The sequence below is a fragment of the Struthio camelus genome, chromosome 3 (assembly GCF_040807025.1).
Source record: "Struthio camelus isolate bStrCam1 chromosome 3, bStrCam1.hap1, whole genome shotgun sequence".
NCBI lineage: Eukaryota > Metazoa > Chordata > Aves > Struthioniformes > Struthionidae > Struthio > Struthio camelus.
This window is the reverse complement of record NC_090944.1, coordinates 83,259,852-83,287,755: the sequence shown is the minus strand read 5'-3', so window position 1 is coordinate 83,287,755 and position 27,904 is coordinate 83,259,852. Positions and strand designations below refer to the sequence as shown.

The 27,904-nt window shown below is 40.2% G+C and overlaps 1 protein-coding gene across 9 annotated transcripts in view; it reads left to right on the top strand.

Moving 5' to 3' along the window:
• The first annotated feature begins 6,293 nt into the window (after positions 1-6,293).
• Positions 6,294-27,904, top strand: part of STXBP5 (syntaxin binding protein 5) — a 112,344-nt gene continuing 90,733 nt past the window's right edge. For 8 of the 9 annotated variants that reach the window (XM_068938804.1, XM_068938803.1, XM_068938801.1 and 5 more), the window contains exons 1-2: positions 6,398-6,681; positions 8,369-8,466. In XM_068938804.1, the coding sequence (XP_068794905.1) occupies positions 6,529-6,681; positions 8,369-8,466 (251 nt within the window). In that variant the 5' untranslated portion in view covers positions 6,398-6,528. Of the gene's footprint in view, positions 6,682-8,368; positions 8,467-27,904 lie in introns of all 9 variants that reach the window. The other variant, XM_068938795.1, reaches the window with a different exon arrangement.

The following is a 27,904-nucleotide window of genomic DNA, read 5'->3' as shown; positions in this document are numbered from 1 at the left end:
TGATTTTACTTGTAATATTTTGCTGCCTTTTAATGGAGACAGATTGTATTTCACATTTTATTTCACTCTGTTATACAGGTCTCAAAGTGACGCTGTAGTAAGAAGCACTTGTATTATACTTGGCTAAATATCATAAAATGTGTATGATAAATACATATGAAACAACATTAATTATTCAGTGATGTAAAGCATCAGCACATATTTTTTATATATGGATAAAAGCTTCACCTTGTTTAAAACCTATTCTGGCTGTATTAGCATTGTATGTCTAAGGCTTTAATTCTGGGATAGGCTTACTATTAACGTAAAACTAAGAAAATGGAGAAATGCAGCATGTGGGACATGAAGTTGTAATTTAATTTTGTAGTAATGCAAAAAGCAGAAGTTGCAGAATCTCCGTCTTTGGAGATATTTAAAAACTGGACATGAGCCTGAGTAATCTGATCTATGAAGTCGATTCTAACCTACAACTCAAGCGCAGGGTTGGACCAGACGACTTCCAGAGGCCCCTTCAAACCTCAGATATTCTGTGCTTATATGATTCTGCATTAATATGTTTCAAGTACCTATTAAATCTAATTGCAGAAGCAAAATGACACAATGCAAGCAATAATACAAGTTTTGTATCGACGGCAAGTATTTAATACTAACAGTTCACTTAAGCATGCATTCTGATGTAGCCTAAACTTATGCATGTTCCAAAGTAGGTGCACACATGGCATTAAAGGGAACACAGGGTTAATTACATCTTGAAGTGGTGCCCTAAATCTAGGCTAAAATTGGAAATTCCTTAGGATCATTGCTTGTAATTTAGCTTTGGCATCTACAGAAACAACCACAACATATTAAGCAAACTTAAATATTGAAAGTACATATCAAATGTATTACATGTCCCCACTGTACATCATTTTAAATGTTTTACCTCTACAGCAGCATCTGAATAATGATTTTATTATAAATATGCAGAGATCAAAAACCCCCAAAACTACTAGTTCCAGTATGAGGTGAGCATTATGAGACGAATTCCTGCAAAAGAAAGCATCCATAAAAATATTATTAGTTAGGAATAGAAAAAATTGACAAAGCATCAGTTCCAAAGTAGGAGAGGATGTGAATTTTGGGAGCGTAAGTGCAAAATTGCATTTCAAAGCACTCATTCAGCGGCTGCCTAGCCCTGGCAGTGCTTAGCCATGATAAGAAAACAAAAATTTTAATGCAAAAACCCAACCTTCCACCTAACGAGTAGACACAATCCACAGAAAAATATCACGGAAAGACAATCTATCTTCCACTTGCTGAATTTTTTTCCAAAAGGAATGTAGATTCCTTTTGAATCTACAGATGCAGCCAGAAGAAGCCGCAGCTAACAGTACATCCTCTTGGAAGGGAGGAATTCTGGGTTGTGAACACTGCTCCTAGGACTGTTTATGCATTTTAAACTGGAAAATCACAAAGAGGAAGAAATACTCTCCCGCCAAAACTTCCTGTTTTGTTTGCACAAGAGATTAATTTAAAGGGTTCAGGAAAACTGAGAATGCTGTTGTAACTAAAGGATAAAGCTGGGAGAGGAGGATAGATGTTAGGGGCTGGAATACTTCTGCTCTTAAAATCAAGCTGGCCCAGGCTCAAGTATAACGAACATAGAAAGCAGAGCAAATTGACAGCCTTCACGAACCAAAGAGAACTGTGCATTTTTAGTACGATGTAAGAACGAAATTAATTAAGTGCCTGCACTGGCCAAAGAAGATTTGGATAAGCAGAAAAATAAATTACTCCTGCAGACACTGATAAATGTGAAGGGTTAGCTGGAGTCAAATCAGTCAGATTGTGCTGTTAGGATGACCTAACTTTAGGTACTGAAGACACAGCTGAAAATAAAGTAACTTTGAAAACAAAAAGAGGGTGTTAACATCCTCCTTAAATATTTCTCTGGGGTAACTGATTTTTTATTGATGGGGCTTCTACCTAATGAAAAAAGACAGACAGATGCTCAACTGCGGATGCTTTATGAATGGACTGTGTATCATCAGTGTTACACAATAAAGACAACGAAGAGCGTTATAGGAAGACGACAGCAATATGTAAATAGGTCAATAGATAATAAGCAATAAACATATTTTCATTAGAAACAGCAGATTTCTATGTATATTTTAATCGCTTCTATTGCCTTTGTGTGTCCTTTGGTCGAAGATGACAGTAGCAGGACAAAGATGCAGATAGGCATGGCAGTGACCAAGGAGACCAGTGCACAACTTCTTTTCCAGAGCTCACGTTTCCATCACATAGTGCTGCTGTTATTCCGTCCTTTTGCCTTATGTAGTCTAGCTTGCCTCTCTTTTTTGCCATGCTCTACCTCAACATGCAACAGCCACAGAAGCATGTGTGTGCTGTTATCTACACCAGTTGCCTAGACTAATAGTGCAGAGACCTCCCAATTCATATTTCAACAACCAGCGTATGCTAGAAACCTTTAGCACTTGTCTACACTACACTTCTACACTACCTGAGCTGAATATGCAGGAAATATGTATTCTCTTGAGCAATAAATAGGCTGTGCACTCTCTGCCATGCAAGTCCCTGCAGTCTAGTAAAATAAGCTTTTAGTCACACTGCTCCATAGGTGTTCAATAGAAGGTCTTTAATACTGTGAGCCTCCAAAGACCATACTGTTTTCCAGATGCAGGAGTTCATCACTTTGGTACATGCATGGTCAATCAGGATATTTCTGAAATAGATGAATTTTCAAATAGCTGACAGTTCATTTCCATTTGAGGTTATGGTGAGCACTATCAGCTTTTTCCCAGGAGCTAACCACTTAATTAACATAAAGTCTTCATTTACTTCTTGTTTATGGTATACTTAAAGTAAGCTGCAGAAGCATTAGAGTTCACCTGTAGCTCAAAGACCTCCTTAGAATTTGTCACCAATACAGATTGGCCAAAAAAAAAAAAAAAAGGAAAGAAAAAGAGAATCACAGATGTTTGTTTGGCAACAGCTCTCACTCTAGAGAGCTTGAGCAGCTTCCCAGAAGCCAGGAAAGATTCCAAAACTCACTAACTCACTTGGAGCTGCCCTGTCCAATACATTTGAGTAGAACAACCAGAATAGGATTAGTTCAAAAATGTTTCCCAGATTCTTTCTATTTATGGCAAAGAAATGTTTGGCTAGGTTCGAGTTGCTTCTGATTCAGAAGTGTGAGTGACTTAAGCACCATTTAAGAAGTCCTCAGGAAGGCTAAGCATTTTAAGTCAGTCTTCAAAGCCTGGACTGACTGACTTTGCCGAAAGCTTTAGTGAGGTTAGAGGCCAAGCAGAGATCTTCAGGACACTTTTGATGGTTCTTTTTTCATCAATGCTGAGTAGTGGAGTAATTATTACAGTGTGCAAATCACCTGGAGCACACTGCCTTCTCTGCATACAACCATCAGTAATACTTCGGAGCTGCTTACGTTCAGGCTAATGACAAATATTGCCAGTGGTTCTGTACTTGTCATTTTATTAGCTACCTACTGCTCCAGGCATACACTATGAGTGGGTTATACACACTGTGGCTTGTGTAGCACCACACCATTCTCTCTTCTCTTTATGCTAACACTCCACAGGTTTACTACCAAAAAAAAAAAGAAAAAGAAAAGAAAAAAGAAAGAGCATAGTGATGGCTGCACTCTGCAGTTGTCCATAAAGTTAGTGTGAGTGTCCTGAGGCAAAGGACAAGTGCAGCATAACCTACAGCAACTAACGGTCTGTGGGATCACACTGGTGTGTAGGTCAACACTCTACTTGCACCATGCCTCAAATGCCTATAAGGAAGAGTGGTTGCTTAAATGGTATCTGTAGCATACTGATTTCAGAAATGAGCAAGTGAGCTTTTCTCTCCCTTTCCAAGAGCAGTAAATAAGGGAATCAGTTAGGGAAGTTAGGCAAAGATGACCAAAGTCAAGCAGATCCATTTGGCACAAGGGGCAGGGATTTGTACGGCCAATTAAGATGCAATGCTAGGGTGAGTGAGCCATGAATATTTTACAGCAGCTGTGTAATGGCTGGAACTCTTAAGACAGTTGAGCACAAAGAGGTTGCAAACTAGTTAGGTCTGATTGCTTCTGTCCCCAGACATTTGGGCTTCAGACCGGGGTATAAAACACTGGCAAAAGATTTCAGATATTAGAGGCCGGAAGCTCTGAGTAGGCAAAATAAAGTAAGGAGGTTTGGCAGAGGCAGTTTCATTTGTAAACAGAGGATGTGGTTATTGCGTAAGAGCAGCTCTGAAATACAGCTCAGAAGAAACTCCGAAATACAGCAGCTAAATCCTAAGAGATGTTTGCAGAACTACAAAATTAAAGGCCTACTACTGTTCCCATTGAAGCCCCAGCGTGAGGAGAGGTTACCGCTTATTTTTTACAGAAGCTGGAACTGAAGTCCCAGAAAACACTGATGTGTTGAATGACATCAACCAGAAAGTGTGAGGGAAGAGAACTGCTCTCGTCTCAACCTTGCATAAATTGTAATATATCACTTGCATAAAATGTTAATATGTTTGCAAGCATTGGTATGTTACAGTAATGATCGAGATCCTACTTGTGTCAGGTGCAACTCTAAACAGAAAGTGAAATCTAATCTCTTCTCTAAAGAATTCATACTCCAGTGAAAGAACACATTCAAGGACTGGAAAGAAAGAAATTGGGAAAATGATGGTGACTGTAGCATGTAAAAAGAGTGCTTATAAAGACCAGAAAGGGATGCAAGCCAGTGTCTTGAACCACACCTGTACAAGTTCTTCTCCAAAAGTGAGAAATGATCTTTCTCTTCATTTTACTGTAAAGAAAGTTCAAGGAAAGAGTGACAAATAATAATTATCCTCAGCAATACATAATGCTGGAGACAAGAATAATGACTATTACCTGAACCATTGAAAAGAAAACCAAAACCACAACCTACAAATAAAGAAGAAAATGAAAGTGGAATGTAATCAAGGTAACCTGAAGTTGTCTACACAACAGCAGTCAGTGCGGAGAAGTCTGACTTTGTTCCACCTGATTACATTAGTTTTGCTGCCTCAGGAACGAAAGGAAGCATCCTCCTAACCCCACTGACTAGCCTTAGAAAGTAAGGGCTCATGATGACTTCTTAAAATGGGGTTAGCTAGTCGTTGGTCCAGCTGGTTCTCACTCTGAACAGCTTCTATGCCAAAGCCGGGTCTGTACAACCTACCTAAGGTTTAGTAATGTGTTGTTTGCCGTGAAGGACATAGGGGGAACCTTTCTAAAACGCTTTTTAGGGAAAAGGCTCAGGCCGTTGCTGACGCGCAGGCCGTTAACCGTCACTTTCATTTGAACTGCGCCCCCAGCTCCGCCGCGGCTCCCCCTCCCGCGCTGCAGCGGGGCTTCCCCCACGCTACCGCGGCGGCGTGGGACAATATCGGACCTGAGCCACCTGCTGCCTCGCCGGGGCGGCTGCGGCGCTACCTTGGCCCCGAGCGACACCTGCGCCGCCCCCCGGGCCGTCCCCCGCGGCCGTTGGGGCAGTTCCCCGAGGGAACGGGCGCCGCTGCCCCGGCCGCCCCGGGGGGGGGGGGAAGCCCTCAGCGACAGGGCCCGAGCTGACCACGGTAGCGCCACCACCCGCGCAGCCACCCGACCGCTGCCTGTTGCCTGTTTTCTTCCCCCCGCCCAGGTGTCACCGCCCGCTCCGCGCCAGCCTCCGCGCAGGGCAGCGCGACGCGGTGGGGGGGATGGCAGCACCGCCACATCCGGGTGCTTGCGCGCATGCGCGGCCGCTCCGCCGCTGCGAGGCCGGGCGTCGCGGCAGTTGCCGCCGCCGCCGCCGCCGCTCCTCCCCCTGCCTCCTCGGAGCGCTGCGTTTCCTTGTTGTCAGGCAAGGGGGAGCGAGCGCGGGGAGGGGGAGGCGCCCTCCGCGGCGGCAGGAGGAGGAGAAGGAGGAGGATGGTTGTGGGGGCGGATGGCAGCAGCAGCCGCTGGCAGCAGCCAGGAGGAGCCCCGCCGGTGACTCGCTGACGGCGCAGGCAGCGCTGAGGAGGCGGCGGGCGCCCGAGCCGAGCCGCGCCGCGCCGCGCCGCGCCGCGGGGAGGGCGTGAGGCGAGGGGGGAGAGACTGCGGCGGCGGCGGCGGCGGCGGCGGGAGGGGGTAGGCGCACGCCCCGCGCACTCGGGTGACAGCGGCGGCCGCCGCCACGCGAGGCGGGCTGCGCGGGGGGTCAGCGGGAGGGGGCGGGCAGAGCGCGGGGCGCGGAGCGGCGGCGCCGTGGGCTGATGGGCTCGTGTTTGCTTGGCTCCAGTCTCCGTCTCCGCCGCCGGCCCCGATGAGGAGCGCCGCTGCCCGGCCGGACTAGCGCCTCGCCGCCCGCCCGGCTGCGCGGCCCGTGGATGAGGAGGAGCGCAGCCCCGCGGCGGGTAGCGCGGCGCCGCTGATCGCGGCCGCCCCCTGCGCCGCCCTCCGCGGCGGGGGCTCGTCTGCCGCCTGCGGGCCGTGCGGCGGCGAGGCCGGCGGAGCGAGGAGCGCCGCCGCCGAGAGCCATGAGGAAATTTAACATCAGGAAGGTGCTGGACGGCCTGACCGCCGTCTCGTCCTCCGCCTCGGCGTCGTCCGCCGCGCAGCAGCAGCAGGCGGGCAACCGGGAGAGCGAAATCCAGGAGACGCTCCAGTCCGAGCACTTCCAGCTCTGCAAGGTGAAACGCGGCGGCCGCGCCTGCCGGGGGGGCCGCTCCGCCGGGCTGGGGGTGGGGGCTGCTGTGAGGGTTTGCGGGGTTTCCCTGGTCATCTTGCCCGGACGGATCCGAGGCCGCTTCGTGCGTTGGCGACGTTGGCCGTGTTGGTGCAGGCTCGGCAGAGCGGGCTGGAGGGAGGAAGGAGCGATCGGTAGCTGTAGCGCGGCTCTGGTTACTGCTGCGTTTGAGCAGAAGCTGCCGCTCGTGGGCCCCGAGGACAGGGGATGTGTCGCTCTGCCGTACTGGGAGAGGCATCTGCTGTGTGGTGCCTTTTGCACCGGAGAAATGCTGGAGCCGTTTGCGGTGGATTCGCTGCAGTGTGTTCCCGAGTCGCCGATGCTGCTGTTGCAGCCGTTCTCCAGAGACGGAGAAAAGTTCCTGTGTCTTTTCCTTTTTCTTTTTTTTTTTCCCCTGGTTGTGTGTGGTACCGTAACTGCGGTTAGTGTCTGCATGCTTCAGAAAATGATGCAGCGAATTAATACACCAGCTTTACCAAGAGGAGTAAAACCTGATTTGAATATCAGTACCCATTTTTATCCTCACGATGCACCCATGGCCTAGCTTGATATGGCTGAGCTTGCTTGTGGATTCTCCTCCTTGTTTTATCTAGCGTTGCAGGCATTTCTGCCACTTTTGCCAGTTGTTTGTGAGGGACATGGAAAAGAGCAGTCGGAGCTATTAGTTGCATCTTATTTATTGTAAAACACTGAAAGTTGTGGGATACCTGTGCAACTTCAGCAAAGTAGGAGTACGTCAGAAGTTGCCTTTGCATTTATGAGGTCCTAAAATGACTTTGTTTTAAACTAAAGGTTTTGAAATTGAAAACCTAGCATTTGTGTGGTTTAACTGTGTACGTTTATAACTGAAATAAGAGTAGGTGACTTCTTATTATGTTCTCAATTCTGATTAACTGCTGCCTAGGAAGTGTAATGTAGTTATTGCTTGGTCAATTGTTATGTTAGTTTTGGCTAACTAAAAAACCAACCGTGTCAATAGCTTCATATTAAAAATGATTCCTTCACTGAGGGGCTTTTACTTTGCTTTCCTTTGTGGGGCTTCGTTTTTTTTTTTTTTTTTTTCAAGGGAGGAGAGGTGGAGAGATTTATCCTGTGGAGGCTGGGTTTTTGTTTATGTTTTTCTTAAGGTGCTGAGAGAGGTTGCACTGTCATGTGGGGCCTGTTAGAGTGAATTGGAAGTGGTTCTCTGAAAAGCAGGTCTAGTGATTTGTAATAGCTGTAATGACAATTCTGGCTTTGTTACCAAACTTCCTAGGAACATCTCAGATTTTAATTGTTTAGTGCCTTTAGTAGAGCTGAAAACTGGAGTAGTCAGAGAATGATGTGGATGAAAAAATAAAATGCAGCATTGGTAGGACTTTGTACAGGAAAAATGTAAGATTCGAATTAAGTTTTGGTATATGTGACCATCGTTTAATGCTCAGGGATGAGTGACTAGATTATGACTGAAAAAAATCCTTTATAATTAGTTCATGTAAGAAGGTTCTTATTCCCAGTCTGTTAAAATGCTTTATAGTTCCTTTCTTAACTGTGATTAAAATTGAATCCTATTCCCTAATGTATGATATTGATTTTATTTATTTTTGGTCTGCTGCTTGTCCCATCGTTACTGCAATGCTCTGACTTGTTAGACTGTACGCCATGGTTTCCCCTATCAACCTTCAGCCTTGGCATTTGATCCTGTTCAGAAAATACTGGCCATCGGGACTCAGACTGGAGCATTAAGGCTGTATCCTTTTATGTGCTGAAAAGGAAATTAGTGTACCTCACACAAGTGACATTTTAATTCTGCTGCAGGAACTACTAGGACATACTATGGAAACCAGGTATGCATTTGAAGGGGATGAAGCTCTGAAGCTTTTTGTTGGGGGGTGCCTGGCTGTACTGGATGTTGCATGTGTCGGTTCAAATTGTGGCAATGGTGTGAGGTATGGCTGCTCAGTCCCCATTATCTCAAGTTAATGTATATATTTTGTAAAGGGTTGCTAGTGTACTGACAGTTTACAGTGGCTGAATGCAAATCTAAAGAGAGACCTGAGCTGAGCTCTGTTTCATTGTCATAGTGCTGTATCCTGTGGAACTGAAAAATTCCAGACTACTTTTTTTTGGTCTTGTTCTTGAGAGAAGCTTTGCGATACTCTAATTACCTGCTACTACTTCTGTGGTGCCAAAAGATGGTTTAAAGGTGGGAAACTAAAATGTACAGGAATTGTCTTACTAATAGTTTACAGGTAACTGAGATGAGCCTAATGAATTTGTGGAATAAAGCGACAGTAACCTTGTTTCTTTTTGTTCACTAAAAAGTGAACTATTGGTAGCCTAATGGTGCCCTATCCATCTGCTACTATCCAAGCCATGCAATAATGTACATGTTTAAACTTTTATTCTAAAAGAAGGTGCCCCATAGATTCTTTAATCCACACTGCCATTGCCTGAACCTTACTTCACAGCAGAGTAGAATAAATTGAATTCTCTGTTATCCTGAAATTAACTAAACTCTGACCTTTTCTGAGAAGGTTTAGGCCCTCTTGCTAGAAAAATTGAGTTAATCCTCTCTAAACTGCGGGTAAATCTCATCTCTTTCTTTGCTGCTCTCTGCTGCTTATAATACTCTGCAAGTAGATTTTTTTGTTGTTGTTGTGGTCTTCTGTAGCATCGCTATTTCATCTGCCAGGTTAATTATCTTAAATGGACTGTCTTACAGAAGTTGAAAAGTTAGAACGTAAGTATCAAATCAGAGGCTGAAAAAAAGAGGCTGAACTGAAGTAACTGGTTTGAATACTCGGATCTTGTGAGTTCATAATAATACAGATATCAAAGTATGACTATGCAGTGATTGAATGCATAGTTGAAACTAGCCTTAACTTAAGAAGTTATATTTTTAAAAAGGTGACAAAGTTGATTTAAGTCAAGGGTAAAGTGTGTGGGGGAGGGGGATTACTTGCACTCATAGTGGTGAAATAAATTGCCTGGTGGTACAGTGAGAAAATAAAAAGAAACATGAAAGTGAAGTTTGAAGGTTGGAGGAGAAGGAAGGAGCAAAACCTGTTAAAGGTTTACTTGCTTGTAATTTTGGGCAATATGATGTTCCAGGTTGTGTAATGACAGCTTGATAAAATCTGTTTACTGGCTCTTACCCTTGACTACACCTGTGAATTCTCTGAGTGTGATTTGCATTCTAAATAATCGGAAGTGTTGCAGCATTGCGAGGGAAGAAGCAAAGTTAGTTTCAGGGGAAGCAGTAACATTAACTGAAAATGTATTTCCTAAGGGAAAGGAGGAGTTTCCATGCAGAGGCTGATATGTTTGTGCTTCGCTAATGAAGCGAAGACAAATATGCTTTCCTCTGACAGTACCTGGATACTGGTTTTTCAGTCATAGAAGAACTGGTTAAAAGCCCCTGAATATGGGCTCATGGGTTAGCACTGTAGCCCAACAACTCTGCAGAAGTTAAATCTTCTGTGATTACTTCCTTTTTAGGAAAGGGGGGGGGAGGAAGGCAGGAATCTAAAACTAGCCTCTCGCCTTCTGCCTAGTGAAACTGGTTTGAACAGCGCTCTTTGGGAAGCCGTGAAACTTGCCAGAATTGTTTGTTTCATTCTGCTGCTCACTGATGGAAACTGACTCAAAAAGTGGCCCAGATTAGTGCTTGCTGGCCTGTGGGCTGTTTTACCCGTTGAGCTTTTTATGAGCAACAAACGAGGTACAAGGATTTTTTTTAAATTGGGAGCCACTTACTCCTCTGAGTTGCAAAATGCTTTTTAATTGAAATGAGGTGTGGACTAGAGGACTGAGAATCGGTAAGAGTTACTCGTTGAGAAGTAAATCCTAAAAGTGGAAGGAAAGTCAGGCCTCATTTTCTCCTCCTTTATTCTTGTCATGAGAGTACAGAGAAGTAGAGAAACGATAACACTTTTTTCATTGCCTACCAGCGGCTGGGAGTTAGATGTTAGTGTTTTAGTTGCATCCTCAAATATAGGTGCCTCATCTTGAGCTTTCGTTTCCTTTACAGTGCAAGTAAGTGATCTGAGTAATTGTGAAGCAACAGTTTTTAAAAAGGATATTAAAGATAACGTATCCTTAAATAAACTAGTTAACAAGCTAAACTGTTCTAGATATCATTAATATGTTTAAAAAAAAAAAATTAGAGTCCTGATTCACTTTTGGCAATTTATCGGCTAATCCCATTACAACATGTTCTCTGTATCTGAGTAGTTTGCAACTTAGGTATTTTAACTTCAAGACCAGTATTGGCTAGGACATTTTAACTGTGAGCAAGAATTTCTTAACCACACTGCTATCTCGTTCTTACTTGCAGTGACTTACTTTACAAAAACTGGTGGAGAAGTGCATTTTAATGCACAAATGCTAAATACTGTCACATCTGTTGGCGCAGTGACGTATGCAATGTTAGAACTAAAGCTTTTTCTCAAAGAATCAAAAGCCGGGGATAGAAGTATGCTAGAGTTCACTCCTTTGGTTTATTTATCAGTTAGTGGTAAATAAAGACAAAATAAAATGAATGCTGTATCAGATTCTTGAATCCATAATGTAATTGTGCAAAAGGAAATATTAATCTGTTGGTTGCCTATTTTTACTAATCTAATTAGAAGTAGAATTGCTACTCTATTAGTGTTCTTTCTCCCTGTTCTTAGGTTTGATTGGTTAAAATTGAAGAGGAGAGTATTGTGAAGTTGGTGACTTAGTTTACCAAAGACAGGGCTGTGCAGGTCCATGCCATTGAGCAGCAATTAGTTCTAGATCTAGTTTTAAGGGGGAGAGAGGTCCCTAACATGTTAGGAAGGGATTGCTTTTAATTTAAAACTTAAAATCTTTTGAGTTGCCAGAGTGATAGTTTGGGAACGTTCACTAGCTTAACCTGAGCTATATATCCGAACTTTTTCTTAATTGATTCCATTTTCAGAGTTACTTAGAAATATTCCCAACTCAGATTTAGCTGCGAGGCTTAAAAGCAAATGCCCTTGTAAGACAGACTGCTATTGCTCTGATATTATCCTTAATTAGAGAAGTATTTTCTGCCCTCTGTAGAAAGGAACAGATTGAACAATTAATTATAAAGACTCTGTTCTTCCTGTTCTGCTTCTGTTTTCAGCCACGGACAAAGGCAGTTGGTCACCTTACTTTGTAGTTTCCCTGATCTATAGCTTAGTAGGATACAAACCTGGTATAATGCCAGTTAGCAGACCTGCTACTCCTGACCCCAGAACAGCCAGCTGATGCCCTTCCCCTCCCTTCCCAGCATTAGGACCTATTGAAAATACTTAAGCCTTTTGATTTTATTTCCTACGTTGTGGAGGAAACTAAGAGGTGAGGAAGGCACAAGAGCACACCACTGAGTGACATAAAAATTTAAATTTATTTACTAAGAAGAAAGGGTAGAGCAGGTGGATAGTGATATCTATTCTGTCTCACACTCTCTCACTCACTGCAGTCCAATTATTCCCCTGAGTTCATAGTGTTGGTCACGGGCTGCTCACTCCAGCTGGTGGAGGTGTCTGAGTCTTGGCTGGCAGCCTGACATATTTTATATGTAGCAGTTCCACCTCAGGCTCAGCCTTCTGCAGTGTTGGAAGTTTGTGGATGTGCTCCCCACAAGGAGCTACTGTTCTCACAATTTTTTACTTTCTAACTTAAATGGTCAGCCTAAGCTGCTGGTAGCCTTGTTTGCCATGTCATGGCAGGCCAATCTCTTTGACTTTCTCCATACCTAAAGCCAATTAGCTGTTGTTACTAGGGTTGCTATCAGCTTCTGGTCTCCTGACCCAAATGCATTAAAAGGGTGTGAAGTTATTAAGGGTACATATATGCCTCTTTGTTTCTTTCCTGCACATACCTGAATCATTAGAGCAGGGCATGCATAGTCCAGAGCTTTTGGTTAAGTCTTGTGCATAACTGTCTATACCTTGTTTTTCCAAAACATACTAAAGCCTTCTGATGAGTTAGTAGGTTACATACAGTGAAGATCTCACTTATCTGAATGGCGCTATTAGTTGAGTTTTACCCCTTGACACCCTGACAACATTCAGTGTCATGACCGTGCTTCCATGTTGTCTGTTAGTTTCACTCTTCTACTTGAAAGTCCCTCTAGAAGTTGCATGTGGTCTAAAGACAGTGACATTTAAATTGTAAAGGGGTTTCAGGAAGGAGAAATAGGCTTTTCAGGATTTCTCTCTCTTCAGAATGTTTTCTCAGTACTTTAAATTAGTAATTTTGCAGGGCTCTGGAATTAAAACCAAACCAAAAAAAAGCACAATTAACTATTATAAGAGGTAGAATAAGCTTGGAAGCAAAAGCAGAAGATTTAGAGAAAGTTACCTGCTCCCTGCTGTTTAACTGCTCCATCTTAAACAAATTGCTTTAGTTTTCTGTGCTTTCATTTCTCAATAGCAAGATGAGGACAATATATCAAATGAAAAGTGTTTTGATCGTCTGCCAAAATAAATGCAATGTGTTTATTGGTGCGTCATGCCTTAAAAATCATTATTTGCAGCTTGGAGTTCTGTCGCTCTCATGATAGAAAGAATTCTACAAAGAGAGACTATTTCACTAGAAGTTCTTCAGGATAATGGGATACTAGTAAAATTGCAGTATTGTGCCTTCCGCACAAACCAAATTGTGCTTAGGACTCTTTATTCCTAAGCAGAAGAGGTTCTTTAATTAAAGCGATTTTTCTTTTTTCCCCCTTTCTGTTGCAAAGCCAGTTCACAGGAAGGAAAAAAATTAGGTTCTTCGTCATTCTGTCATTAAATATCTAAAGATCCAAATCATTCTGAATGTCAGCATCTGTTCATTTCCCCCCATTCTTTTCAGCAGTAGAGGAAGACTCTTATGTAAGCAAATGAGCAAAGTTTTCATATATTTCAAGCATATAAAACTTGCTTTATGTGACTTCCATTCTTTAGACTTTGTGAGAAGAACTCGCAACTGTTAAATTCTTTGATGAAAATAGCTGAAAGCCTACATGTGTGCTTCCATGCAGTCCATTTCTGATGAAATGTTTGTTACAGCATCTGGATAATTTTGCTCTAGATGTATACCAGAAATTCAAGCAATTCAGTGAAATCTCTGAAGCTTTAACAAAATTCCATTTCAGACGTACTGTGACGTTACTGCATTCATTAAAATTCTTTCTTTTCCTTTTGACAGTTCATACTACTAATGTTTTATTCTTTTGATACTGGTTCCTTTGCTTGCTTTTTTTTTTTTTTTTTAAACCCCCCCGTCCCCTCCGTCCCCTCCATCCCCCCCCCCCCCGTCACAGCACTGAAATAGCCACTTGAGGTGTTTTTTGAAGTAGCTGTACTTCTGCCCTTTCTCCCTTCAGAAGGAAGGGTGATAGAGTGATGATTGGAGTTCTGTTTAAAGCACTCGGAGAAAAGATTTCTCTTTTTCAGACTAGGCATCTGACTATAATGTAGGGCCTGCTTCATGTAGGGGATTGGACCAGCTTACCCTGAGAGTTCCTCTCCAATGTAAACTATTCTGTGATTCTCTATAGTCTATGAATCTACCAAAGTCAAACTAAACAATTGTTTTGTGAGGTGCCAGATTTTTTTGGCATTTGCACACCAAAGAGTCGAGTCTCAATGTATGCCAATATTTTTCTGGGCTTTGAACAACTCTTCCTGTTCTAGGAAGAGGACATCGCTAAAACGACTAAAAATATTGCAGTAATATCATGCCAAAAAAACTCTGTGATTACCTATTAATAAGAAAATGTTTATTGGCTACTTTACCATCCAATTCAAATAGAACAGCGGTTAAAAAAAAAAAAGTACTTATATTTTTTATTTATCTATATAAATATATATATATAAATCTTATCACACGTCTGTTTTTCTTTTTACATTGCCACACTTGTTATCACATCTTCCAGCACTTGGTTCACATGGGTATCATTAGCTCTCATACAGCTTTTTCTCACTGAAAAATCCCAGTCCAAGGAAATCACCTGACCTTTGGATATGCCAGAATGAAATACGGCCAGAATGAAGTAGGACCAAAATGAGTGTGATGTGTCGCTCTTAAAAATGCATTAAATTAATTGGAATTAGTCCTACATAGAGAATGACTGAATTCTTCAGAATTTTATAGGGTGATGTACTACTTAAATCCACAGTAAGACGTATTGGGAGCTTTGGTGATACTTCTATCAAAGCAAGAAAACTAGATCTTTGTTTGAGGAATTACAGCATGTACCATAATTCTACAAAACACCGCCTTCTACTAGTGATCATTATTTAAATGCATGGAGTACAACTGTTTTGTCTCACACTGTACTGTACAGAAAATTAACTTTAGCATGTAAGCTTTTCCTCCTTGTAGCAATTTTACTGACAAAGTAGAAACTTAATAGGTATAACCCTGCAACCTCAAACTTACTGGATCATAGTGAGTTTAAGGAGGAAAATACCTTCATGAAAACTTAGAAAGTTTACAAGGCTACAGGTGTTATCACTGCACAAGCATAGTCTGTTTCCTTGCACCTCTCAGCTATTTGTGAACCACTGAGGTGGTAGGGATTGTGTGATCTTATTTTTCCTATCGTCACAGCAGTATAGAATCCTGCTTCTAAAAATGAACTAGGATTTTTGAGTAAAGTGTAACAGGAAATTGGACAGGTGGGACCCAACTTAGGCTTTCAGACTTCTGGTGCAGCACCCAGTTCACTAGGCTCTTAATTTGAGGTTTTACTGGATCCGTTCTTTCTCAGTCCCTGTGGAAGGGCTATTAGAATCGAAATAGTGTTATTGCTGCAGTAGAAAAGATGAGCGGTTTCAGTAGTGTCATGTCTGGAAAAGTAGAAATGACTCAGTTTGAGATGTGATAAAGAAAATTTGAAAGCACAATTTATGATGGCAAACCCAGTCTAACAAAACTTCCTGCTTGACAGAAATTTAGTAATTGCATTACACTTCTTCTGGGTATCCAGGGTGTCTGTTTTTACAGAGGTTTTACAAAGCTAAGCTCTGAATTCTTCTGGATTACCTTTAAAGTGACCAGAAGAGATATGCTGAGTTATTGGTTTGTATGTATGCTATTGCACTTCTAGAATCTTTCTTTTTTTCCTCATTTTTCTGAAACAGCAAAAAACCTGCCTTATTTCTCAGGGTTTCCATACTGTGTTTGGTTTGGTAGGATTATTTAGGTGCCATCTCAATGAAAAACAAAAATCAGGCTTGCAAGTTGTTACATTGTGTATGAAATTCAACAGAACCGAAGAACTTGGATTTTGGGAACAGTTCTCCTAGTCCTTAATCTTAACCATCTGGTAATGGCTTCACAGTTGAGAGGGATGCCTTAGTAATTTGAGAGAGTAAATGCTGTAATAGGTCTCTGTCTTCCAGTCTCTTGGATTTTCTCTCTTCCTTTTGCTGTTCTTGCTGTGGCTTATTATGTTTTGGGAGGAAAAATATAATTTATAGTTTATATAATTTATAATTAGCCCTTCAAAGTACACCTGGTTAAGCAGGCAAGGCTTTACTTCAGAGTTTTTATTCTTTAATATAAAGTGTATTTATTTGTCTGCTGGCCTGAGGAAGAAGTGGTTTGTTGTACTTGTTAACCAAGTCTGTGTATGAGAGTGCATTGCTTACTGCCAGTAGTCTATCTTTCAGCAGCTTTTAAAGTAAGCTCACTTTGTGTTGAACCATAGGCTTGAATTATGTCATGAGAACTGATACTTGAATGCTAATCAGGGCTATGGTAATTTCTTAATATTTAGGTCAACTGATTATGCTCAGGTGACCTCTTTCATGTCAAGTCTTCTATCATAGATGCTTGCTAATAATATAGCTTACGTGATTACCAAGGAGTTACTACTACTTTTCAGTTACTAGTGCCGTTGTCTTCTAATGTGGAGACAGGTGAAAGTCTGATGACATAATTCAAGTCTCTGGCAGCAATACTTGCATCACTGAATTTAAACCTAGCTTAAAATACAGTTGTGAAAATAGCTAAAACAGAGGTTGCACTAACGAGGACTGCAATAGAGTAGCATACCTCCTTATTTAGTACATTTCTAAACTGTGTAATAGTTCTTTCAGCCTCCAGAGTTTCGTCCTGAATTCATCTTGCTTTTGCAATGCTTTCATGAAAGCACTTTTTCTATGCAACTTAATTTTTTTTAATGGCTAGTTTTTAGTCTGATCTGGCGAACACCTCTTGATATTTCTGCTGCAAGGGAAGAGGACTCTCTCTTAGAGTCAGAATCTCTCTTTGGTAAGCAATTCCAAATCACTGCTTTTACGTGTGAGGTTTGTACAACTTGAAGATAGTCTTGCTATGTGGTGGTAGTTCACTATGTGGTGGTAGTTCAAACTGAATCACTTCCTGCAAAGACCTAGTCTGTTCTGGATCCATGAGCTTCTCTTTAGAAATATGGATGCTGGACATTGATAGTGCTGCTATAGAGGGAGGTATATCAATTGCTGAATTAAGATTCACTCTTAAACTGTATTAGTCAAAATTTTTCATTGAAGTTCAGAGATAGGGCTTTCCTAGTCATTTGTCTTCAGTAATTCTACTCTGCATTAGTGGTTCTGTACTTAGGGATTTTTTTCTTTCATTTGAAGCTTATTATCTTAATCTCAAGAGTAGCAAATGAGTGTGAAACTTGGAATGCATCTTTTCTGTTAGCATGGGAAAATAAAGTGCAAGATGAAGTGCTTTGAGCAATGTTAGCTAATGCTGATCAGGCTAATTAAAACATCTGAAACTCAAATTGTTCATAATTGCAGTGAAGCTAAGGTTGAAATACTTGACAAAGTGTTGTGCAGTCTGAAGTGCTGCATTTTGCAAATCAGCTACTCGGTCACTATTCTTCAGAGAGTAAGACTTGTAGCTGGATAGAAATAGTTAAAGGCTGCTTTTTCTATATTAGTTTTACTGAATATCATGGGATTTTGTTTCTTAAATACCTTAAAGGTAATAAAACTTGCTTTCTATTGCTTCTGCAACTTGAAGCTTGATTTCCTTCTAAAATTGAGCTAATCGCAGTGACTATTTCTTTCATGTCAGGAATAATTCTTAGCCTGCCCTACTCAAACTGGACAGACCGACCCTTTCATGACAGCAAGTACAACTGGAGAAAGGAGGGAGAGACACTGTTAGCTTCCCCACCAAGAAACGCAGTAGACTAGACTCACCTTTTGAGGTCTCTCCCATGGATTCTGCAAGAACAATTTGTCTCCTCCTGCTCCTATATTCCTGTGAAAAGTGTTCACCAGGGCTGTCTTAACCTTGGAAACCAGGGAACTAAAGAAAGGATGCAGATCCAAAGGAAGCAAGGACTCTGTACTCCTACTTAGGAAGCTAGTATTTTATTGTGTGATTCATCTCAATTCAAGAAGGGGGATGCATTACGTTAGCCTCCTGAAGCTGCTTCCAGGCATTTTCTCTGAACATATTTGATTAACGTTATTTGATCTTTGGTTCACATTGAGATGAAATATTTGGCACTGCAAGAATGACCAACTAAAGAAGTAATCCAGATGGCATTTGATATTTTTGATAGCCTTTTCTGCTAAAGGTCCGGTCTCTTTCCCACCTAGTAAGACCGTCTCTTAGGCCACAGCAAATAGACAAAAGTAATTTTCTTCTATCTACTTGCTCGTTAGGGAAAAAGAGAAAATAATTCCAAGTTATGTTAAACTGATAGGATTAACATACTTTTATTTCTTTAGCATATGCTCTATCCAATCTTACCTTTTAAAACAGAGCAGATGTTCATCTTCACAGTTGAAAACCATTCTTGACTGAAATTTGTAGTGTTGGTATTAGAAATTTAGTTATTGATCTTCAGTGATGCTTGTTTATGTGCAGAATGGTGTGCATAACAAGTTTTGCAACATTGCCTTTTACTACATTTTCCAAACTTACGTAGTGAATTGGCACAATGAGATTAGCTTCAGAGCCACCTTTAAATGGCAAATAACAAGGAAAGCAGCCAAAACCTGGAGACTGGAACTCACGTTTTTTTACCTGGTGAATACCCCCTCGTTCTTTAAAATAATTAGGTGGGAAACAATCTCTGACAGAAATTCTGGTATGTTAATAAGCTAGGGAAAATAGATTGAGTAGCTCCCCTCCCTAAGTACATAGGGACAGTACTAGTAATAAGACTATGTTTTCATAAGGGCTGCAGACCACTGAGAATATTATTCAAATAACAGCCACTCACATAGGGTACTGCAATTCTTAAGGTTGTTTTGTTTTCACTTCTTTCAGTTAAAGAAATAGGTCCTAAAACTTTTTGCAGTTCTCTGTAGTAGATGTGACTGCCTATGACTTGACTATTGTAACTTTTCTTTTGACGTTACCTATGGAAGTATGGTGAATATAAGAAGTACAATTATGTTAGTATTCAAGGAAATAGTAAAATAATATGTAACATAGAATCAAACTTGCATATGCTTTAAAGAATGCTTTAAGGAAGACCCAGCAGTAGTTTAACTTCTTCAATGTTGTTTCTTTTCTGACTTGAGTAACAAAGGATAAAAAACACTCAACTTTTGAGCTATTTAACCACTGTAACTTAAAGAAGAACTGCTTGTTCTTCTTGCATATGCACATGTTGTTAATAACTTCCAGATCAGATAAATGCTGTTTTGGGTAAAAAATATTGTGGGGAGGAAGTGGTATTTCCTAAGCAAACTTTGATAACTTTAGATGATGTCTTCTTTCCGCTGGCAGATCCCAGTGGGAGAGCCTTTTGGGGGTAGCAAAGCACATCAGCATGTTGTGACAGTGAAGTTCAGCTACAAAATGTTCTGCTGGTTTGCATTTTAACTTATCGTCACCAGAAGCAATTCCAGTACTTTGTTAGTATCTTGTGCAAAACAGTATCTTGTGCAAAGGTCTTTCTTATCTTCAGACCAAATTTTTTATAAAATTTGTGCAGCTTCTTTACCTTCTATAGATTTCTATAGGTAAATTGACTGAAACTTAGTAAACTTCCTATCTACTGCAGAAAAGCTAGTTGTAATTCATTCAGTCTAGTTGTGCTAGCACTAGGAGCCGTAAAGGCTTCTGTTACAGCAGTTTGCACATACATACAACTCTAGTGAAGTAAAAGCCATCCTCTAGTGATCTGCAAGTAGATAGATGTATGACAGATGGTATATAGCTATGACTTAAGAATTCAGTGATTGTTGTTTCAATTTATTAGTGCATTATCTCTTTGGCCTGGTGCTTTGTAGCACAACTGACCTGTGTTTTCCCCAAAGTTTTGATTTAAAGCTAGCTCTATTTTAATATCAGAGATTACAGCGCAAAGGGGCCAGAAATGTGTTTGTGTATAGGTTAAATATAAATATCAGGTAGTCACTAAAAAAACATCATCTTGATGGATTTTCTCCATTGTAAAATAGCTGCTTGTGAAAATGAGGCTGTTACTGCTATTGCACCTGAGGGTAAATTCTTCTTCCTTGGCACAATAAGCGCTAGTGGTGATCATCGTCTTCAGTTGGCAAATGGGTCCTGGCTGCTAGAGATGTCCCGATCTCATTTCATTCCAGTAGACGGAAGAAACCCTTATCATTTGGTAAGATATGGACAGGCTCTCCTACCCTAAGTGCTCAAAAAAGACCTTAACTCCTCTATGTCTCGTGTACCCTGACATGGGCAGAATACCTAAATAATTTAGCTGTTACCTTGGTGAAACCATTATTAAAGAGGTTATTTTGACACGCTCCCCCCCGCCCCCAAATAGGTGTTTGATTGTTACCTAGTTGCAGGCTTTCATAACTCTGAAAGTTGGGTTGTCCTTTATGAATGTAGTCTTCCTCTATTTCAGGACTGTGGAGAAATCCATTCCTTGTCAACCTGTAGAAACTTGAGAGACACTATTTCAATTCCAGGAATACAAATGAGATGTTCAGTTCATAAGTTTTGGATATAATTTTATAGTAATTCACTTGTCTGAGTTCAAGCTGGTATTTACTTGAATATAATATGTTTACCTATGTATCTAATATACTATATAGTATGTAATACACTAAATATTATACATCTATAGTGTGTATTATATACTAAAGGCAAATAGCTTAACCTAGATCTTTACTGAGATGTAATGGTCACAGTAATCAAAGTACAAGGCTTCAAATCAGTGATTAGCAAATATATTTTTTTCTTTTAACCAAACTCGTGAGACTTGGCTTTTTGGTTTATTGTTAACAAATGTGCCCCCCACATAACTTGGAAGAGCCTGGTGACCGAAACAAAGCATCATTTTGCTATCACATAGAACATTGGTGTGCCCATATCTTGAGTCCTGTGTTTCGATCTTGTGTCTGCATTTTAAGAAAGATGCCATGGAGTTAGGGGAAGGAGACTGAAATGATTGAGAACAGGGCAGCTGCCTTATAAGACGATTAAAAGTGCTTTATCTCCTTAGTCTGAGGAAGGGAAATATGATCAAGGGTTGTAAAATCAGGAGGACAGTGGATAAAATGAATGCTGAGCTGTCAGCAGTTCCCACAGTGTAAGAACTAGAGGGCATTCACTAAAGTAGTATGAGACTGATTTAAAAGAGATGCAAGAAAGCATTTTTTTATTTGAATACAATGATAGTGAGATTCTAGAATTTGTTGCCACAGAAGTTGTGCATGCAGATATTGGTGCATTCAGGAGGAGAGCAGGCAAATTCACAGGCAGTGATTCTGTAAATAGATGCTCAAAGGACTAGGTGGGCGTTTGTCCCCTAATATCTGTAATCCAGCAGTAGTGGTTGGTTTAGGATTAGAAAGGGAATAGGCTGCAAAAAGTGGCTGGCCTTGCATGCTCTGCTTAAATTGCATTTCCTCTTGCTGTTGTAGAAGACATAGTATTGGGCAGGATGGACCTTTGGTTTGACCCAGTGCAGTAGTTCCTGTGATCTTAGTCTGACTGAACCCTGTCAGAGCAAATTCCTTAACTGTAAAGTTATTCAACAGTATTGTTAATGTTCTCTGCCTTCAGCTTTTTTTATATCTGTAGCTGAGATTACTATTGCAGTTTGAACACAGTATGTTAAGCCAGTTCAGAAACCATTGATATTGAGTAAGTTTTGAGGAAAAACTTCATGGTGTTTTTAAAACTTGTATCTTATTACAGTAGTTCTATGCGACTTTGAAATAGAAGATGTTATTAACGCTTGCTTTTCTAATCTACAGAGTAATGAATTGGAATTTTTAGGAATCTAACCTTGCTTGTTGTAGGGAATGTCATCTGGAAGGACGATCCTTACAAAATATTCCTGAAATAATATGTATTGTCAAACTTAAGAATCAGCAAATTTCAGTTACAAAGCAGCTAAATCACTTATGTTTGAATACTTTGTCCACGTGATCTGTTCAACAAAAATAAAACTAAGTAGAAAACCCTCTTCAGATTAAAAATTATGTATACTGGTGCCTCTCATTGTCAATTGTAGTCCACTAAAAGGAATATGATTTTAACTGTTAATACAAATGTAGACATAATTTTGGGGGAGTTTACTTCTGGCTTGATAAAACTTTGTTGGGAATTGCAGTTGTTAGTGTCATTTTAGCGTATTACTAGAGCTGAGTTCTGTGTAAAAGTACCTTTAAGGATGATCAGAGTAAGTACATTCTTTGAGTGATACAGAGGCATTCATTATAAATGTACTGTGTTCAGCTTCTAATAAGAACTTTTTAAAAAATCAAGCATCCTGAAGTATCTTAGTAGCTCTGTGATGGCCGTATCTATTACTTGGTGTGTTACTTCTCTGGTTGTCGTCATTAGTAGACATTTTATGAGAAAATTGCCACCTGACACACCATTTTTTTTCCTTTTTTGACCACAATGCATGTGTCAGCCCATCATGATCATCTTGAATAGAATAAAACTTCTTAGTGCGTTCTCACAACAGTCCACTAGATAACATTCCTTTTTCGTTTGTATGTGAAGAGATTATATTATGAGATTGTTCCTTTTATAGTTGCTGTTTTGAATGACAGGGAATTTTCAGTTAATAGAAAGAATCTCTGCTTGTCTTTCAAAAACTAGTTAACTCTCTCTTTATCTTAGACATATAAAGTTTTCAGTGTTTGTAGGTGACTTTGATTTTTCTCATCAAATGGTTCTTCAAAAATATTGTTTCATTGTCTTCAGATGTGCTTTTGTACTGTCCTGCCTCTGTCACTTGTATTGTAGCTCTCGTTCATGAATAAAGTTTCCAAGAATGTGTTCATGCTGTAAGAGGCCATCCCAAGTGATCTAGGTCTAATAACTCTCTCCTCTTTCTTCTCTGATTCAGGGGGATCAAATTCATGTGTCGTATGTGGCTTTGGGGTAGGGAGGGGGCTTCATTCTGTTCAAACTTTTTTTTTTTTGTCTTGACTATCCAGTCTTGTTACAGCATAGTAATTCCCTATTCTCTACACACTCTCCAGGTTTGTCATTCTTGATTAAACGGCCTACATCTTGCAGCCTTTCCTAAGCAGTTGTAGTTTTCAAGCTTCTTAACGTTCTTTTTGTCCTCCTCAGGATACTCTCACATTTGTCTCCTTGTACTGAAATATGGCACCTTAAGCATACTCCAGGCCTTCCTACTGTTAAGTAGGGAGTTAAATTACACTCCGTGCATTGTTTTATGGAGTATTGTTATGTCCCTAGTCATTTCTCAGGTGTGTATTCATGAGAACGATCTGAAATATTGCATTCAAGGGTTTGTCTGTTTGTTGCCCCCTTTCTGGTAGACTTCAGAATAAGCTTGATAGACTCGCGGTAGTGAAATCTAATACCCGGTTTGGTCTGCCCGTTGACCCTGGAGGTGTACACTTTATTTCGTCATGCACAGTAGTAAAAATATTGACTCGTATAGGAAGGCTCTATACTAAAACTTCTTTGAGACCTCATTTGAAATGCCTTCATTGTTAATGCTGAAAACCTTTTGTCATAGTAGTTCAGAGTTATATACACTTATGTTATGGTAACTTCATCTATACCTTGCTTTGCTGATGAGGCTGTCACTTGGAATATTACAGAAAGCCTCAAATCATGACTGCTGTGTGACTTTTCACATGTGCTTTCCAAAGAAAGCACAGCCATGTACAATACTGGAAAAATAATCCATTTTCAGAATAAACTACTTCTGAATACAGTAAACTACACTTAAATACAGGAAAGTCATTGGTTTGTTATTCTCCAGGCCATATTGGAACTAGCTGGTTCAGAATGTGCAACAGTTATGCCCTAGAAGGTCCTGGAGACTGGTATTGAGATCCTTGTTCATTCATGGGAAAAATGTACAATAATCAAAATTCACGTTGCTCTGCTACCATACCAAACAGGTTTCCATAGCTGCTGGATGCACAAGTAGATGAAATAACCCCAGCCGCAACCAAAGCATTTCCAAACTTGCCACACTTTAAAGAAATACAGTGTTTCTGCATGCAGTTGACCCAGGGAAGTTTCTCTTTTTGTATAGGGAAATACAATTAGCTTTATGTTAATGCATGTTTGACTTCAGTTTAGCTCAGGTGGAATTTAATATTGAAATCTAATCCTTTTCTTGAAACAGTATTTTCAGTTCACGTAGAGCTACCAACAACTGTTTGTTCAAAATGGGTTTTCTTGCTCATGTTTAAATGATTGCTCTTCTACTATGCTAACATTTGAAAGAGGAAATAAATTTTGATTGGTATCCTGTAAAGATGGTATTTATGCTGTTTGAACTTTTCTTCCCAGATCTTGGAACGAGCAGTTTCCCCCTTGTTTCTGAGATTTTCTTTTTTTTTTTTCCTTGAAAATATTTAAGAGGAAAGTCTGACACAACAACTTTTAAATGTTCACTGCTCCAAGTTGTATCTGAGGCACCAGTGGTTTTGCTCCTTACCATGCAAAAGCATATGTAAGACCTCTTTATGTTGCAACTTTTAATGAGTTGCTTAAGAGCTACATCGACAGTTTCCTCTTTTATATTTTTTTGATGAAAGGCGTTACAGAAGTAAGCTTTCAAAACTAATTGTAACTTTATTTTCTCATTGTTTATTGGTGAGTAGGAAAAACGTCCAGCATTCAAAAGCTAAAACAATGTTTTTTTTATGGAAGCATTCTAAATGGTGAATTATACTTTATCAGTGCATCTTGTCCAGACTTAAAACAGGTCTGAACTGACAAGGCTAAAATACTGGTATACCACATCAAAGATCTGTATTTGCTACTTAAAAACATCTTGAGGTCAGATGAAGGGTTCTGATCCAGAGAATATTTTTCCTTTGTCTGAGCCTGTGGATAGCTCTGTGTTATGGCATTGCTGGCAGCACTGTTTTCCACAGCTGAGAGTTTTTGAAGAGAAGGTGGGACTTCTGACTTCTATAATTTCATTCTTAGGCTGTCACATTAAAACCTCCATGAAGCTCTGGACTATTTTGATCTATCTGAAACAGTGTTGTTTTTTGGGTTTAGTCCTGAGACTAGTGATGCTCTAGATTACTTTTCTGGAAGATGTATGGTTGCTAATTTTTATGATACTTATAACATGTAACTACACAAGTAGTCATTTCCCTCTCTTGGAATGGTTCTCATCTGTAAATAATTGCCAGCTCTTCCACTGGGAACTGAATTGATCAAAAACGATCTAAATAATCCTTAGTTTTGTGCTTCAGCAATTGTGATCTTTAAGATAAAATTCTTTTGAGGAATCTGACTGGGTTTCTCTTCAGGTAAACCTTTGAGCAGCCTTGCTGCTTATCTTCCCCTCTGTTTCCTTACTGTTAAAAAAGGGGAAGGGAGCATGGGGAGAGATCTGAGAATGCCTTGCCGTTGGCATTTGGGGAACAGGGTGGTAGTGAGAGAGATGACAACACTTGCAACTAGTGTCTGTACTTCTGCAGCCTTCCCATGACTCTGCAGCGAGTGTAGTCACATTCTCAGCTTTCCTTCTTTCTTCTTTTGTGACCTTTCCCTTACTCCTCTTAAACCTGAAGTCAAACTGTCTGCTAAATTTCAGTGCCGGCGTTTTGAAGACAGTCCGATTCTTGCAGAATCTTTTCTAGAAACTTCAATTGGCTTGCAGGATTGCAGAGGACCTTTGGAAGGGTCAAGCGGCATAAAGAGGTATAGCTCTGCATCTCAGAAGGGCTTGAAACCCTGGTTTGCAGTGTATAATGTTTTTCAAGTTCATTTGCTGTCATAGGAAAAAAGTGAGATTTTTCCCTTTCTTTGGGACTGGAACAGTTTTGGTTATAGGAAGTGAGTTGAAGGAGATGGATAGTCGTTATTTTGGGTACTTCTAGCTAGAGAAAAGAAAAATTGAGTCATTTCATCTGTGAAACTTGGTATCATATAGCTCTGTGTCTTGTGGTAGAATTGCCCTGTGTGTAACAATTTTTGAAGTGTTTTCTGTTATTGCAGCTTTTTATGCAGAGCCTCTATTTTAGGATGCTGCCACCTTTCCCTCTTGGATGGAATATGGGCCTAATCTGGATTTTTCCCATCTCAGCTTCCTGACTTCATAAAATTTACAGGGAAGTAGTATCTGCAAGACAACTTCTGCTCTGTCAAACTTCATTGAAATAGATCTTCAGCCTCCATTACTAGGAGATGAAAAACAGGTTAACGGAAACATTCTTGTAGGTTTAGGGTTGACGAGCACTATCTTAAATACAGATCAGATGTTATTTGGAATCTGATAGGCACTGAAGGTACACAAGGCTAAAACAGGAACAGATCATCTGAGGTATCAAAAATCTTACTTCTAAAGAAGCTAGGTTTGCAACGTAGTAGCTTACCTCCATCTAGTACATAAAGTGCTAACTGGAAAAACTGCAGGCAGTCTGTTTATCAAAACTACCTTGGATTGTGCTTTTCAGACAGTGTTGTATTTTCAGTCCTTTTACAATCCTAAATTGGGCTGTGGATACTTAGAAATCTCATAGCGCTGCATGAATTCCCTCCTACCCAATCTTAGCAAAAGCTGTTTGTTTCTTAGATTTCACAGCCTGTGCAAAGCGATAGTGCTGTGTTTTTACTCTCATGGGAGCTGTGTTAGCACTGCTGAGTAACGCGCTTCCTGGGGCCAAGAAAATGACCCATCCGATGCTCTCAAGTACCATGGTACAGGGATCTTAAGGTGCCGTCTGTAACAGCTTTTAAGAGACGGATAATAATGGAATGGGAGATGTTATTTTTAATGCTATGCTTCACTTCACTGAATTTCAGCATGGTGGATATTTTAGTATGTTTTTTATCGGGCAACATAATTTAGATTGTTTTAATGAGGATCTAGCTCTGTTTGTCACTTCTTAATAAAGTTTAAACTAAATTAATACAAAATATGTACTAGTGACATTGAAATACCACATAAACGTTTTAAAGGAAATGATCATTAAAGCATTTGAGCGGATACTGAATTAAGGTTGCATAAGCAACTTCTAGGGACAACGTCAGCCTTATAGTAATCTATTTAAAATTACCTCTCTGATAACAAAAGCCACAAAAATACCATTTAACGCAACACTAATATGCTGCTGTTTTTGTGGTATAAAATGGAAGTATGTGTATAAAAGTGTGGACAAAATAGATAACTAGAATTTCAGGCATTTCAGCAAAATGTACTAATGGCTGTTACTGTTCTGGCATGTAATAAGCCTTATTTTTTCAAGTTCTATGAAAACTACAAAAAATTAAGGAACACTCCAATGAGTGGGTGCAAATAGGTTTAATTTTTACATATTAAAAATATGGATTCCAGCTCTCCGGTACCCCCTTGGTTTATGTGAGGACATAGTTTCCTCTCTTGACTTTGGTGGAAGGGTGCCATCTACTGAACTGCTTAAATTGTACCTTAGTTTTTCATTTGTGATAATAATTTTGTGCTAAGCTTCTATAAAATGTTCACTACTACTTGAGTAGTATTGAAATAGTAAGTTTCTTGGTTTTTTAAATGTAATTACTAGTTTTGCAAATCACCAGAGTAGAAATAAAGGAGGCGTCATAGAAAATTGGAAACACTAGGTTTATAAGGACTGTATGATGTAATACCTAGACTAGCATTAAGAGGATAGTTTGTGATGGTTTCTGTCTGTCTGTGGCTAGCTTTAAAATCTTAAGTATTATTTTGAGAGGAGAAGATTTAGGATGTCTCTCTGTTTGTGCCTTTGGCAGACTTTGGGGGACTCTCCTGAGACCCATTTATTGCA